This window comes from Sorex araneus, chromosome 11 (assembly GCF_027595985.1).
Source record: "Sorex araneus isolate mSorAra2 chromosome 11, mSorAra2.pri, whole genome shotgun sequence".
In the NCBI taxonomy this organism is placed as follows: domain Eukaryota; kingdom Metazoa; phylum Chordata; class Mammalia; order Eulipotyphla; family Soricidae; genus Sorex; species Sorex araneus.
The window spans coordinates 44,242,939-44,260,414 of NC_073312.1; the positions used below are offsets into that span (position 1 = coordinate 44,242,939).

The window sequence follows — 17,476 nt, forward strand, 5'->3', positions numbered from 1 at the left end:
TTTCTCTATTTATTTTCAAACCATCTCCTACCTGATATATTGACCAAAAAACAATAAGCGTAAAAACATAGACATTTAATCTATATCTTTAAGACAGTACTTTGTTCCTAGGCAGTGCTGAATGAAAAATCTGTAAGTAAACCTATTCATAACAACTCTCCCTTCAACAAGATTCAATTTCCATATGTCGCACCATTTGATTCTGGATCATCGTTAAACAGAACATTCATAAATGTTATTGATTATTTCTTGGTATAACTTATTTTAAAGTTACAAGAGGATAGTGTATGTACTTTTCCTTCTAAACTCTAAAAGTCAGAGTTTACATCCATGGGAAAGAACACTCTTATTTTACAATAAACAAATTCATAAATAATTCTGTATATGTAGTAATTAGGTAGGAAATCCTAGACAGAGTATATGACATACTTGAAAGTGTGATTTGGATATGCCAATATAATTATATACATATTGTTAATCACAAAAAATCACAAAATCCCATTCATCACCAATTTCTCGGGCGGGCTCAGTAACATCTCATTTCGTCCTTTCCCTGAGATCTTAGAAGTCCATCTTAACTCGGCCCTCCTAACGATGTTTCACTGTGGGCTCTTCAGGGTCAGGGGAATGAGATCAAGCTTGTTACTGTATTTTGCATATGAATACATTCTTAATACATTTTGAAAATTCATCACATATATTACTGCTTTCCTTTTATTTCCAAATGATCGTATGAGCATGGTAGGTTTTGGTTTCATCTGTAATTACACTGCACTGTAGCACTGTAGTCCCATTGTTCATCGATTTGCTTGAGTGGGCACCAGTAACATCACCATTGTGAGACTTGTTGATACTGTTCTCGGCATTTTGAATATGCCACGGGTTACCTGCCAGGCTCTGCCATGCAGGCAAGATACTCTTGGTAGATTGTTGGGCTCTCTGTGAGGGACCGAGTAATGGAACCCAGGTCGGCCGAATACAAGGCAAATGCCCTACCTGCTGTGCTATCACCCAGTCTGTATAATTACAAATAATGGAAAATTAGATTTTCATTTCTGATGTTAAATTTTTGTTGAAAATATAATATGCAAATGTTTTCATTCTCCTATATGTAAAAAAGAATATAAGAAGCTCAATCTAGAATTTGTCAGGGAACCACTACCACATTTGCATGCATCACAGAAAAGCTTGTAACCATAGTGGATTCTACAAAATGGCAGGAGGGCTCACACACAGTGTGAGATAATCAGATCACAATTGCTTTCAGTGACCTATCTCCCACTTACAATTATTTCCTCCATGGCTTGATAAAACTATATTAGTTTTGGTGATAAAAGCAGTTGGTACTTGGACTGGAGAGATAGTACAAGGGTTTATGTGCTTTAAGCCTGAGCAGAGCCAGGTATGGTCCAAAAACCAACAAGGTTTCTTTATTACAAAATATGTCAGTTTCAACGTTCTTCATCTTACGAGTCAACCTGGATGTTGAACCATTTCCAGAGTTATTAGTACAACAGCAGTCTAAATGTAGAGATAGGAAACAGATATACAAAGACATCTTCCAGCAACTGTTAAAAATCATCCCATATGTTACTTTGTCTTAAAAATATCTGTTCCTAATATTTTTAAAGCCATTGACCCTGAAGAGAAATATTTTTGAGGACTAAAAAAGTACAGTGAGCAGATGTGAATTTAAAATCTTAGACATTGAGTCATTTTTGCTGGTTAGTGAGACTCTTCAAATGTCAGCTTAATTAACTCTGACCATGTTTAAGGAGAGATAATAAAAAAAGCATGTGCAGGTAACTCCTCATTTTCATGAAAATCTACCGGAATTTCAAACACAGCCATAGTACTAAAGGATAGCCAATAATCCTTTTATGTGATTGCAGTCAACAACAATATGGTTCATTTTTATCAGTATTCACAATTCTCACATTGTTAGAAGCTATTTACAATCTGCATTCCATTTTTAAAAACTATATAAAATTGGAAAAAGCAAAGGTAGTACAGAATTATGAATAAGGATTACAATAGATGAAAATTCCCCATTTTATGCCTGTTGAACAAGAGTGAAATTGCTTCACTCTCTTCTCCTAAAATAGATCTCTCAAGGAGAAGAGGATTGTGGGTGTGTGGCTTGGCACAGCACTGTATAAGTTGTCTCCCAGCATTATCATTATATAAAATACAATAAAAAGAAACAAGTAAATCTGCCACTTAACTCCAAAACATTTCCTGAGCACAGTAAGAATGTAAATAAATGAAAATATTTAGTAAAGATTATTAACAGAATTGAAAATCATTATGTATTTATCTCTATTGTGTATAAAGTAACAATGATTAGTAGCACTATAGCACTGTTGACCCGTTCTTCATCGATTTGCTCGAGTGGGCAACAGTAATGTCTCTATGTGAGACTTGTTATTGTTTTTGGCATATCAAATATACCATGGGTAGCTTCCAGGCTCTGTCCTGCAGGCGGGATGTTCTTGGTAGCTTGCTGGGCTCTCTGTGCGGACGGAGGAATCGAACCTGGGTCAGCTACATGCAAGGCAAACATCCTAGCAGCTGTGCTATCGATACAGCCCAACAATAACTAATAATTAGTAATTATTAATAATAATAAGTAATGCATGTAATGTTATGGATGTAATTGATATATACCTAAAGTAAATGGCATAGACAAAACTCAGAAATGCTTTTGTTATTTATGTTATTTTTGTCATTTATGGTATCATAAATAACACCAAATAACATCAAATGTCCTGAATACATTTGGGTGAGGGTCTGTTTTGTTCTTGTTTTTTTTTTTCTTCTTCTTTTCTTGTTCCTTTGGTTTTAATCTTAAAGTGTCTTGGTCAAATTCCCCATTATCTTTCTTTTAATTGTTCTTTATACTCACTCAAAAGTTAATCATTTAGGTTCAGAATTAACTACCTCATAGGTAGACTATAAGGAAAATAGCAAGGAAATAATAAATGTCCAAAGACAGCAGAAGCTGAGAACTGGCCTTCAATAGGAAGCTTACCATGGGGGAGGGCTGGAGAGGACAGGATGGGAAGGACATTGAGACAATGGCAGAGGGAAATGGACCCTTGGAGAGGGTGTGGTGCTGGTTCCACACCTTCTAAAAGGTATAAAACCCAATCATTTAACTGTACTGTAAATCACAGAGCATAAAATTTTAAAAAAAGTAACCATTTGCAAAAGGACATTAGAATATGACAAAACATTGTGTTCTCATCAAGTTCAATGCAAGTAACAAACAAACTGGTTAGAGGCCTTCACATTGTGGAGTCCACAGTTATTAGTAACAACTCAAATGTTACAGATTTAGAAATAAGTTTTCATGCATATCTAGAAATTTAAGCTATTTTAAAGTCTAACCCAAATCAAACATCAAACTGTTTTTTTGAAAAATACAAAATCTGCTAGAATTCCTTAAAATAAATTGATTCTGACACAGGACAGAGAGTGTGGGTGGCTCAAACACCCATCCTGAGTTGAAGACCTCCCTGAGCAGGTAGCCCATATTGCTGCTGCACTCCTACTTTTTACCATCTAGTAGGTATAGATAAATGGTAGGTACTCAGAATAAGAGCCCTGTTAGGATTTCCTCTTCAGAGAGTCATGGGTTAGTAGAGCAATGGCTTGAAGTTATTTCTAACCACATACATAAAATCAAAGCATAATTTCACAAAAATGGACTTTGCAATTTTTGTCATTGTGCTCACTGTTTTCTCACTATTCAAGTAGTATAAGTTAGATGATAAGTTGTATTTTCATCCTATTCATATACTATACTATTTTGAACCTTACATAATATTTATTACCAAAATACAGAGGATTTTCCCAAAATATTCTATATTTTTCTAAAATATTATGTCAACCAAATTCTATACAGTACACGCGTGAGCCATATTTAATCAAATGTTCTCAAAAGTAAGAAAATATTAATCCAGAGAGATAGCGCAATGCGTGGGAATGCACACTTTGTATGAAGGAAGGCTGGCTTGGGTCCTGGCACTGCGGAGAGCACAGCAAGGTATGGCCACAAAATGAAATAAAAAAAAAAAGACATCTATAAAACTTATGGAGTATCGCTGTCACTGTCACTGTCATCTCCTTGCTCATTGATTTGTTCGAGCAGGCACCAGTAACGTCTCTCATTGAGAGACTTATTGTTACTGTTTTTGGCATATCCAATATGCCATAGGTAGCTTGCCAGGCTCGCCTCGTGGGTGCGATACTTTTGGTAGCTTGCCGGGCTCTCCGAGAAGGGCGGAGGAATGGAACTTGGGTCCATTCCCGCTGTGCTATCGCTCCAGCCCTATGGAGTACAAAATATATAATATTTATTAGAATTGACTACTCCTTGTTGTGGAGATAGTCCATGTGGTTCACAGTAGATCTTGGGACCCAATGTTCAATGCAAGGACCTAAGGATGCAGTGCTGCTTGGCCTGGCAGTGCCAGAGCCTGCACATGGATCAGGTGCATGCTAAGCATGTGTGCTACCACTGAACGATCTCCTTGTCCAAGATAACATCAGTGTTACCATTATCAATAGGATAGGAAGAATACAGATAGTACCTGGTAGATGTGATTAAGGAATCTAAGATTAAGAGCTTATTTAAATCCATAAGAATCTTCAACTTACCCCAAAAATTCTGATAGAATTATTAAAATCTATTTTAAAAATTTCCCCTATTACCAAATTATACAGTGCAAAAAATAAAAAAAAGACAGATTCTGGCAATATACAGCCATGTATGAGTACATAGGAGAAGTTTTTATTAACTTATTGGGGGCTGGAGAGATAGCAAAGCAGTTGGGCTTTCCCCTTTCACGCAGCCGACCCGGATTTGATTCCTCTGTCCCTCTTGGAGAGCCTGGCAAGCTACCCGTGCGTATTGGATATGCCAAAAACAGTAAAAATAAGTTTCTCAATGAGAGACATTACTGGTGCCCGCTCGAACAAATCGATGAGCAATGGGATGACAGTGTGATACAGTGATTGGCTACATAAAGGTCAAAATTTTTCTCCATATTTTAAAACTACTTGGTGTGTTAGGGCAGAAATATAACACAGGGACTTAAGTGCTTGCCATGGCAAACCCTAGTTCTAGTCTTAGTACCACGAAATAATTCTCTGAGCACTGATATAAGTGATCTCTGAGAATAGTGCACTGTCAGGTATGGTTCCCAAACAAAAAAACCTCAAAGAGTAAAAATAAATGGGCCAGAGAGACAGTTCAACATGCCGAGAACATGCTTTGCATGCAGGAAGTCCAAATTCAATCTCTGGCACTGCATGGTTTCTCGGAGCACCTTAGGAATGACTGCTGAGCAAAGATGGAAGTACCACCACATATGAATGTATAAAAGAATGTATAAAAATACCATAATTAACAAAACAAAGAGAAATCTGGAAAAATAATTACTTTATGACAGCCTTAATCTCAAAACAATTCCTTCAAGGACCACAAGATTTAAAAGTGGGCAAAGGAAAAGAGTCCAAAATAATCAACAAAAGTATAATTGAAACTGAAACCATTTAAAAAATATGCTTAAAAAACATTAAAATTTTCTGGTGGAGAAATTGTATTTAAAACATAGGAAGTAAAGATCTAACAAGACAAATGAGACCACATGCATGAAACACACATTTATAAGCATTCTGACACAAAACACCAGAATACAAATTCTTTTCAACATCAAATAAAACAATTTCAAGGATTTATGATATGTTGAAACGTAAAACGATGTAAATGAATTATAAATATTGTGTCATATCCATCATTTTTAGATCACATTTGTATGAACTATCTAATCAAATCAAGGATAAATCACCAACTTATGGGTAATAAGCATACTGCTGAACAATTATTGGATCAATGAGAAATATCAAAGGTTAAATCCTAAAGTACTTGGGGATGGAAAAAAATTAAGAATCCATTTATCAGAACCAGTGGGAAGCACCAAAAGCAGAACTGAGAGGGAAGTTTACAGCAACATAAGTTGACCTCAGGAAATCAAGAAGAATTACATATAAAAATGCCTCAGCCTATAAATTTGATGCAAAAGAACTAGGACAGAAAAGGATAGAAAGAAAAGGAGAGAGAAAAGAGGGCAAATCCACGGGTTAAAATTGGGAGTAAATAAAAAATCAAAAAGAAAAGTATCATAGTGACTGAAGGATAGGGACAGGGCGGGGTGGGGCATTATAAACCATAGGTGCTTAAAATAAGATAAAAAACTTTTAAAAGTTTAAAAGTAGAGCACAACTTATTTATATAACAATTTAAAATATCAATGAAATGAAAAGTTGGTTCTTTGAAAATACTGACCAAGTTGAGAACCCATTATAGATCCTGACAAAGAAAAGAGGAAACAAAACCCACATAAAAACAGGTAAATAATGATGAGAACATTTCAAGTACAGGAGTGTTATGTTAAGATGTTAGCAGTTAATCCTTACTACATCGAATTTGACTAAGCTGTCAATATAATGAATAATAGACAATGAAGTGTGAGACAAACCACCTGGCAGAAATCACAAAGGAAATAAACAATCTAAAATAATACCGTAACACATTAACAACGTGCACTCCCTCATCAACTGAAAATACTCAAAGAGCAGGACAGAGATGGGGGAAATCTATCTGAGTTCTGGGAGTCTAGAGTGAAAAACACGCGGAAGTACCTGCTCTCTGGACCAAGTTGGGAGAACAGATAGGTTAATTCTGTGAAGTGGTTATGGTCACACACAAAGGCAAGCTGGAAAACACCCAAATTCATTTCAAAAGCAGGAGAAAAGTTCTTCATTTCCTAGGTCGAATGGACTCCAGAACACCAGACAAAATTCGGTTGAAGCACAGCAGTTAGCAAGCTGAGACAGAACAGACACAGTAGAACAGCGGTGGGAATGAAGAAGCTGAGCTTCCCTGTGATCACACGAAGCTTGCTATCGCATGGATGTAAGTCAACATAGGAATACTTTGACACGCCGGCATATATATGAAAGATAAGAAATAGTTGGATACTATTTAAAATAATGATGAACTAACTTATTTATTTCTTTTTTTTTTCTTTCTTTTTTTTATTTATTTTTTTGCTTTTTGGGTCACACCCGGCGATGCTCAGAGGTTACTCCTGGTTCTGCACACAGGAATTACTCCTGGCGGTGCTCAGGGGACCATATGGGATGCTGGGGATCGAACCCGGGTCGGCCGCGTGCAAGGCAAACGCCCAACCCGCTGTGCTATCGTGCCAGCCCCATAACTTATTTATTTCTGAATGGTGTCATCACGCAGTCCTGGGAAGCTGGTTCTTCCTTGTAAATATATATTTTCCCAATATTTTTAGAAAATGTGTTTGTTTGTAAATTAATTTGTAAAGGTCTAGGGTTTTGTGCAACTCAAAAACACAAATTTGAAGGTTTTCACAAGAGGATACATAAAAGACAACAAACTAACAACTGATGAACTCGAAGAGATTTATAGAGGCTTGGTCAAAAATCTGATAATTTTGTGACTTCCCTTTCAAAGCTAGACAATGGCAATATATTTTTGTATTTTACCTATAAATGTACTACAGTCACATTAGGAAACAAGTATTCTGGGTAGGTTCTAGTCGGTAAGCTACCTCCCTCATTAACACAGAATAGAAGATTGAAGAAAAGTAGCTATTAGGTTATACTTTGTACCCTCAAAATCTTATTTTTTTCCATTTGTTTTATGAATAGAAATTTTTCTTCCCAAACCATGACATGCAATTCTAAGGTGAGTTCTTCACATTCAGTGTGAATGGTGTTTGTAAAGTTGGACATTGTGCAGTATGTGATTCACACAGTGACAAGCCCATAGGTCACTGCTGTAGCCCAGATAATCCTTTTTTTCTGAGCAACCAAGTCACTCCCTCCACTTTAAGTGAACTTTCACTGCCCTCTCTTCAATTTCTGTATCCTTAAACTGTTCTGTCCTTTCTGTTTTCTTACTTGTTCTGTTTGGACATTTTTCCTCCACTCTATGCAACTGGAGATATTTAAGTCAATAAATGTCTTGTGTTTTTAAATTCCTGGTGGTCCCTATAGTAGTTTCTAACATACTTGTAGTTTTAAGGTAATAATAACAGTTAAAACATTTAAAAACTAATAATGAAAATATTTTTTGAGCTCTTGCCTGTCTCAGCACAAAATGCTCCAAATGGATTAATTTTAACAGAAAGTATGCATTTGCTATTATGGATACCTGATAAAGAAGAAAACTAGAATCCATCCAGATCAAACAACTTTAATGATACAAAAATATTGTTAATATTTTGAATGCATAAATAAATAAATAAATAAATGTATATTTCATCTCTTGTGAACATACAGCCTTTAGAGCAAAGGATAGGGAATGCCCACCCCATAGGCAATCTAATGTCTGCCAAGATCCTATTGTCTGACTCTAGTACTTAATAGGTCAGACACATATGCTTCTTGACAACTGCCTACAACTGGTCTACCTCTATTGTATAGCCTATGAATGGCGTTATAAATAACAGAATGAATCTTGCAGATTATAAAAGCTTCCTATTCTGCTTTGAAGCATATAATTCAATTTAAATAAATACAATTTACTAGACTGAATTTACTGGGGGTCTAATCCTTCGTCATTATGTTCCTATACAACATGATGCACTTTTTATATCCTTAATTTTTGGGAGAATAGCTAAGAGACTGAAAAAAGCATACATAGTCTTTTAACAGCCGATTTGTTTTCATTTCTGAATGATTTACAGATAGAACAATTTCCTTTTCTTTTGCTTTATCTTACTTTAACCAGGACATCTAGGGGATTCTCATAACATGGAAATAATGTGAGAGTGAATCATATCCTGTGATTTTAGCAAGGTCTCATTACTAAGTGCAAGTGGTCAAAAGACTAGAACCAAGACATTTTTACACCCAATTCAGCATTAACCTGAGTAACTCCCAATTTTGTTAACCTCTTCTCTATAAATGTAGACAAAAAGATCACTTTTATATGTATTATATACAATTATGAAAAGCACAGTCTATAGCATGAATTGCTTTATAAATGTCCCCACTGCTGATCCTCTCTTGCATTCATGAAGTGATTATTTCTTGAACACACACGCCCAGTTTGACGTAACAAGGATTCTAAGCCCAGGTTCACTCTTTTGGAAGCTTTCATCAGACTTACATGCAGTCCAGACTCTGGGCATTTTATACAGTGTGTTGAGAGCAGCGCCTGAGTCCTAAGATCTAAAGAAATAAAAGTGCTTATTGTAAACCAGATTAAGCCCATGATAAATTTGCATAAACTAAGCACTCCATCAGTAAACTAAAGTAAAATATGTTTCTAAGCTCGACTTCCCTGCATATGTGACCTAATAAACATTCACACAGATGTTTATTTTGTACAGATTATTTTGTACAGATTATTTTTTAATCCGCTATATTTGAGTTTCACAAATTTATTTGGTCTAACTTTTTTTTTCTGAAAATAAGTAAATGGCTCCACATCCCCCTGGAATTCCCCTCTCTCTAAGCAAAAAAAAAAAAAAAAAGCATGCCTCTACCAGTTTTACTACTGTTGTGGCTACCACCAATTTGAATCATTCCAGTCCCTCCTGGGAGAAGGTATCATCCACTTTGAGAAACACTGTGTTAGGTTGAATTGCTGTCTGCTCCAGACTGGAGGATAGCACAGTGGGTAGGGCGTTTGCTTTGCATGTGGCCAACCCAGGTTCGATTCCTCCGTCCCTCTCAGAGAGCCTGGCAAGCTACCGAGAGTATCCCACCTGCACGGCAGAGCCTGGTATGCTACCCATGGCATATTCCATATGCCAAAAACAATAACACCAAATCTCACGATGGAGATGTTACTGGTGCCCACTCTAGCAAATCGATGAACAATGGGATGACTTCTACTACTTCTAGTTCTAATGCTGTCTGATCCATGAGTTAAAAAAAATACATTTTTTAATGAAAAATTTTATTTGTGCTGCTGATATAAGTTACTTCATTCTCCTCTGGTAGGGCTAGATGACTCAGAGTTTAAGCTTTCAAACCTTAAATCTTGGGCTTACAGAATAGACACACAATTCCAATTTGGGACACTGGATTATAAAGCCAGTAAGGAGACGTTTAAAATACACTGTAGCACTGTAGCACTGTCATCCCATTGTTCATCGATTTGCTTGAGCAGGCACCAGTAACATCTCCACTGTGAGACTTGTTGTTACTGTTTTTGACATATTGAATACACCAAGGGTAGTTTCCCAGGGCTCTGCTGTACGGGCGGGATACTCTCAGTAGCTTGCCAGGCTCTCTGAGAGGGAGTCTCTCTCTCTCTCACCTTTTGAGAGTTAAAATAAGGCCTGAAAATAGCTGCCTCCAGCTGTGTAAGGAGAAAAACAATAACACATGGGCATCTTATCTGCCCACCCCAATTCTTTGACTTTGCTCTGTATGAATATTCTTGAGTTTCTATCATCGCTCCATTCAGGATTTTTAAAAATTTGGCTGGAAAGGGTGGTGGTTGGGGCCAAAGCCAGTGGTGCTGATGGCTTATCTAAGGCTCTGTGGTCATGGGATCCATTTTAGTGTAAGAGAGTCAACCAGGTCACAGTCAAAGAGGATACAAGGCAAATGCCATACCTCCTGTGCTAGCTATTCAGTCAGAAATCAGAATTTTGATAGTAAATTAGGCTGGCTTGTGCTCATAAGAGAATAAATCCAGTAAATTATCTACCTAGATACTTAAGCCATTCTTAGCTCTCATTTCAATCCAGCTGTCATTCAAGACTGGAAGAGGTACCTGATTAGGTGGATATAGGACAGAAGGAAACCAAATGGGAGTTAGAGCTAGGTCCTGTGTTTTGGGGAACAAACTGACTCCACAGCAATGGCATTAGACATTGTCCAGAAGATATGGGAGTTCCTAGAAGCTTACTGTTCGACAACCGTAGCTAAAGATGGCAGTGTTCAAATAAATCCCTCTTGTAAGTGCTAGACTCACTGGGGCTAGTTCTTTCCCCAAAGGTTATGTTCTTTTGACCCATTTCTGTCACTGCCTTCCTTGTGAACACCAGGCTTACTATTCGTACTTGTGATCAGCATTGCAGCCTCGATATAAGGAATCCTTGTGAGCAATTAATTAAGCTTGTTTTCCGCAGGGCATATATATTGAAGAAGGAACATCATTGTGCTTTGCACATTTGATTCTTATGTGTATATAAGCTGGAAAGCTCCCCGTAGCGTACTTAATATGCCAAAAACAGTAACAATGATTGTCTTATTCCCCTGACCCTAAAATAGCTTCCAATGTGGCACCATTGGGTAAATGGTAGAGTAAAGAGAGGTTGCTAAAATCTCATGGCTAGGACAAATGGAGATGTTACTGGTGCCTGCTCAAGCAAATCAATGAACAACAGGATGACAGTGATATAGTGATACAGTGATATATATCTTTATGAGTGAAATTAATTGTAATATACTAAAGGGTTGAGAGAGATTAAGCTTTAGGACTAGGACATCTGCGAAGCAGTCTGGGACCATAGTGCAAAGACAGAATATAGCCATCATTGAACCTCTCAAACTGCCTTCCTGGTAGCACCTCCCCACAAACTTCCCACCTGCTCCAATACATGCAATTTGAACCTTTATCTATTTTTGTACAGCTGGAGCTATAGCACAGAGGGTAAGGCATTGCCTTGCATGCAGCCGACTCAGGTTTGATTCCTCCATCCCTCTCGGAGAGCCCGGCAAGCTACCAAGAATATCCGCTCGCACAGCAGAGCCCGGCAAGCTACCCCTGGCATATTCAATATGCCAAAAACAGTAACAACAACTCTCACAATGGAGACATTACTGGTGCCCACTCGAGCAAATCGATGAGCAATGGGACAACAGTGCTACAACAGTGTGACAGTGCTTTATATTTGTGGTTAACTGTCTTTGAATATGACCAAGTTTATTTCTGATCAATTTTGCACATAACCTAAGAAAGAATAAAACAGCAGAGGTTTTAGTTCCCTCCCTCCACACCCCACCCCCCCAAAAAATAAAAATACATCATGCATTAAACATCTAGGGAGAAAGGAAGGAAGAAGAAAGGGAGAGAGGGGGAAGAGAGAGAGAAGAAAGTACAGAGGGAGAATGTTTAGGGAAGTTTATTTCCTAAGCATAAAATCATTCCAAAGATATCATAAGCTGCAAATTAAACGATCCTTCAGCAAGAATTTTGACAGGAAAATTTCATTAGGGATTTAAATCTCTATGGAAGCTCAAGTTGCTGCATTAAGATATGAAAACTGTGCAAATATTGTGTCTTAGAATAATGTTGGCTGCAGGTCATTGAGTCCATCAATGAAATTTAGAGTGATAAATGGCATAATGAAAATAACTAGAGAAAGGAGGGGCCGAGGGAGAGACACAAAGAGCCCTGCAGTTGGGCACTCCGGCCCTAGAGTCATTTGATCAGAAACTATACTCCAGAATTAACTAGCTCTGTGACCTTGAGCAAGTTTGTTTAATATCTCAGAGGCCTAATTTCCTCATTTATAAAATGTGAGCAATTGCTAGTAATTTTCTGGTAGACTATGATTGTGAGCTTTTAATGAGATAATCTAGAAAAAGCCCTTTGGCACAGTGTGTGGCACATGTAAAATCCAAGTATATACCAGTATGATGATAGCAATGACTATGGGAATGAGATAATGTTCCTCTGGCATCAACTTCTCCATCAATCTCTGAAAGAGGTGCCTATAGGTATTATTGCCACTACTCAGATGGAAAGCCTGAGGCTTGGGACTAAATAATTCTGCCAAGGTTATAGGGAAGTAAATGTTTCTACCAGACTCATTCCCATGCTTATGTATCCATGTGTTTTTCCGCTCTTATTAGACTGTTTGAGCCTTAGAGCCTAAATCTGTTAGTATTTTAAATACAAATCCTATATATATATATACCTTCAGAGTCTGACCAGTCAAATGACTTTTAGTCAGTGGTCAAGGAATATTTGAGTAATTAATTAATAAATGTATAAATAAATAAATGCACACATAGACTAAAGAGAGATTTAAATAAATGCACACACTAAAGAGAGACTAAAGAAAGAATTTTCCTGGAAAGCTTTCCCAGGAACTTATCTAGCTTTTAAAAGTCCTTTCAAAAAGTTTCATGGCATTCTGACATTTTGAATCATGTAATGTTATACTATGGCATTTTACACACAAACATGACAAATAGAACACTTTATATACATTTCTGTGACTGAAAGACTATTAAGCCCTCCTTTAGCATATCGAATTTTTTTTTAGGGCAAAAGATATTCCAATTGCAATCTTGAATGAAAATAATTTTCTTTCTTGAGGTTTCGCTTGACAGGATTATTTCTTGCAACAATCATTTTTATGATAATTTAATAACATTTGATATGCTACATGATATTTTACTTAAACATAATCCTATTAGTTTTTAGAATATATATTTTTCCACCACTATAAATACTGTTGTGGAAAGTATTTTTTATTCATAGATTCACAGTATTATCCAGTTTGATAACAGGATCACTTTTCTTCGAAAGAATCCTTATGTGATTCTCATAGTCAACTTTTGCAGTGATAGGTTATGATTTCCAGTAGAGTTGGAAGTATGTTGATTGCATAAAGAGACATGACTATATGAATGATTTTCCCTTCCTTAGTGCCCTGAATGTACAGAAATTATATGGCTATGTATAAAAAGAAAGAAACTAGATTAAGAAGAAAAAAAGAAAGTAGGGAGAGAAAGAGTCTAAAGGAAAGAACAAAAAACGTTATAGCAAAAGAAGGAAGAAAAGGTATCATAGAAAGAAAGAAAGAAAGAAAGAAAGAAAGAAAGAAAGAAAGAAAGAAAGAAAGGTAGAAAGAAAGAAAGAAAGAAAGAAAGAAAGAAAGAAAGAAAGAAAGAAAGAAAGAAAGAAAGAAAGAAAGAAAGAAAGAACGAGAAAGAAAAGAAGAATGAAAATCAAACAGAGAGTGGGGCTGGAGTGACAACACAGCGGGTAGGGCATTTGCCTTGCACTCTGATGACCTGAGTTCGATTGCCAGGGTCCCATATGATCCCCCGAGCACCACCAGGAGTAATTCCTGAGTGCAGAGCCAAGAGTAACCCCTGTGCATCACCAGGCATGACCAAAAAAGCAAAAAAAAAAAAAAAAGGAAAAAAAAATTAAAGAGAAAAATTAGGCTATTTAAAAAAAAAACAATAAAAATATGTTTTAAGAAACTATAAAAATCTATGTTTGTTATAATAAACTATTTTTCCAGATTTTCCAGATAAGCACCTAAAACCACAATAGGAAGTTCTTAGACCAGTCCTCATATTTCAGAGAATAGAAGTAATTCACGACTAACTTGGTGGTTAGCTTTTATTTTAGCCAGTCTTCCTTTTTCTCCAGGAAAGTTAAATTTCCAAAGAAGAGGACAGTTATCCTGTATGGTGGCTTGCCTTGCAAAGGCTAGAGCATAACTTACAGTAAACAAAACTTTTCCTTAAAAAAGAAAACATCACTACACTTCCTAGAGGAAATAGAGCTAGAAATTCACGATGAAAACAAAAACTTGCATTTTGAAGAGATTCTGAAAGATGACTTGACAAGTTCTCCATGCAGCCATGCTCACTAACAGGAAGGGCAACCTTTGTAGTCACTTAACACATATTTTGCTAAAGTTTATGTTTTATATGCCTGATAGAAAACTATAACATTTACTTCATTGATGATATCTGTCATACCCTCACTGAATCAAACTGCTGATTGAAAAAAAAAACTCCCCTTTCTGAATTGCTGATTGGAGCGGGTCATTGAAATAACAAAAGATTATTCCGAGATAAAATCAACATTTTCATTTCACTGGAATTTGGGCCCAGTGTAGAGGCAGTAACTTTTGACTACAAAAAAACATACAATTTAATGACTAGCACTATTTTTAATGGAATATGAGTAGTGTTGCTAAAAATGAGGTTTCCACCCTTTAAAAATTTCTCATCATTTTTCATATTCATAGTTCCCTGTCATAAATTACCAGCCAGAGGGTAAGAACAAATATAATGTTGTATTTTTCATAATATTCTTTTGAAATGAACAAAACCACAATAACACCAATCCTTTTGCTCTTCTACCTCTGTTTTTATAATGAGATAGAGAGTACACATGGTAGTAGACTTAAGAGCTAAGGGAGATTTGCTAGAGTTTCCAGTTGAGACTAATGATGAAGCTGAATCATAAGATTTGGCCCAGTCACTGGAGAAGCTCTATGCCTGGATCGAGTTAGTTCTGAGCAGATTTTGAGCTTTCATATTGTCACCAACTTCTCCCCTTGGCAGCTTTCAGAGACACACAACTGAAATGGAGCCTTCAACTGAGTTAGTAACACTAGCAGTTCAGAGTAAGGACAGCCTATATATTGTATTAAAGAGAGCAGAAAAACACTTGACCTACTTGGATCTGATAAGATGGAATCAGTTTTCGGTAGAAACTGATCACAGCGGACTCCTTGGTAGCCTTCTTTGCACCTGAGTGAAAGAGACAAATGACAAATATAATGCATGTAGCTGTGAAAGATTTAAGATTACAAAAAGCAAAAAAGCCAACAATTACATAATTGTGAGAACAGTACATTCATGTATTTGCATTATGTGATTCAGTCTCTTTCTAACATCGCCAGATTTTAATAACTATTTCTGTGCAAAAATAAAAACAAGACTTCTTGAATAAATTGAACAGCTTTTTAAGATGCCCCATGTAGCATTCTGAATAATGTTATTTTATGTTATACTTTTGGATGTAGGAATATATTTCTTCATACAACACACTGGTTTTACAAGAGTGCAAATGCCCCTTCAGAAATATCTTGCAAGTACTATTTTTCAAAAAAAAATCCTAATTGATAAATGAAAATTCTTCCAGTGACTCTCATTCCCTAGTGTTGTTTGTTTGCTAACACTACTTTACTCTCCTCTTAACTCAGCTATTCTTCAGGCGTCACCTAAAACACTTGGGCAAAAATTAAAAACATTCTGCTACAATTTGGCAAGTCCTGAAAGACATCTATCTAAGTGCAAGGTTTTTGTGCATTTTCCCTAAACACGCTTATTTCTCTCCTCATTATTCTCTTTTATACTCGGCAAACATGTGTGAAGTGCCTGCTTTCTGCCAGACATTGTACAGGCAACTTTCCTGCTGAGGGCACAATATAGAAGTGAAGAATTTGCCTGGGAGCACCCTCAATGAGGCATGTCGCTTCAGCCCTGCCAGTGCTATGCCTCTTCTTCACACTGCTTGCTCAATCAGGGCTGCATGGATGCCTCAGACAGTAACGGCTCATCAGCAGGCAGTTCAAGGAACAAATACAGCCATGGCCCCAAATGCCTTTCTCTTAATGGTCTCCGTTGGTGTGCCTGGTTGGGGGTGGGGGTGGGGTACAGGGTGGGGTTGCTAGGGCTGGGGGTGAGGTGAAATTCAGTGATGGACTAGCTGCTTAATCTGTCATGCTCGAGTTAAGCAGGGAAGTATCCATCCTTGCTTATGAGATGAATCTGTGCTACTTACAGAGAAGGAAATTGTGCTTGCAGGCATAAAAAATCAGATTTTAAAAAAACAATCCTCTGGTTGTTAGAAATCTATGGAATTGACAAAGGAATTCAAAAGGACTCTTTTGTCAGAGAACTAGCTCTGTGGATTCTTCCTCTAGACTGCTTTGTTTTCTGAGTGTAATAAACTACTAGATAAGGTCTATTGAAACTGGAGCAACTTCTCGGAAAGGCAGGGAGGTAAAGTGATTTTTCTAAGGTTCATTGTGAGCCAAACTGGAATTCAGGCTCTCTCTGGCGCCTTTTAAAGCCTAGAACTCTGGAGGGAATTTGGCAGTTTTTCTCATAGACAGAGAACAAAGACTTCTGATACACGATACTCCTGTGGTATTTCAATAATCAACAGGTTATTGAAAACTATTTTCATAACTTTTCTGTTCTTATTTATGTATTGTACTTGAACTGAAACAGACATGACTGTTTACCATTATCAAATAATGGTATGAAGTAGGAAAATACATCTGGTATATAAAACTCTAATATCTTGGGCAAAGGGAGTATGGTAAAGTGGGCAGTGTGTTTGCCTTGCATGGGACTGACCCTGGTTTGATCCCCAGAACCACATATGGTCCCTTAAGCACTGCCAAGAGTGATTCCTGAGCAAAGAGGTAGGAGCAAAGCTTGAGCACCACCAGGTGTGGCCCCCCAACAAAATTAAATTCTGTACTTTGCAAACTTTTCTTATGTTTTTGTCCCTCTTTTATTTTATTTTTTTCACCTAGGTTCAACATGTGCTATTGCACATTTACATTTTGGACAGTCTTAATTTATAACACAAGTAGGTGATTTTAATGCAACTTTATTCCTCATATCTTCATTTAATATG

At 36.9% G+C, this 17,476-nt stretch overlaps 1 protein-coding gene across 7 annotated transcripts in view; it reads right to left on the reverse strand.

Moving 5' to 3' along the window:
* NRG3 (neuregulin 3) overlaps positions 1 to 17,476 on the reverse strand; it is a 1,111,934-nt gene that overhangs the window by 247,002 nt on the left and 847,456 nt on the right. For all 7 annotated transcript variants that reach the window (XM_055119559.1, XM_055119557.1, XM_055119562.1 and 4 more), the window contains exon 3: positions 15,500 to 15,573. In XM_055119559.1, coding sequence (XP_054975534.1) covers positions 15,500 to 15,573 — 74 coding nt within the window. The remainder of the gene's footprint in view (positions 1 to 15,499; positions 15,574 to 17,476) is intronic.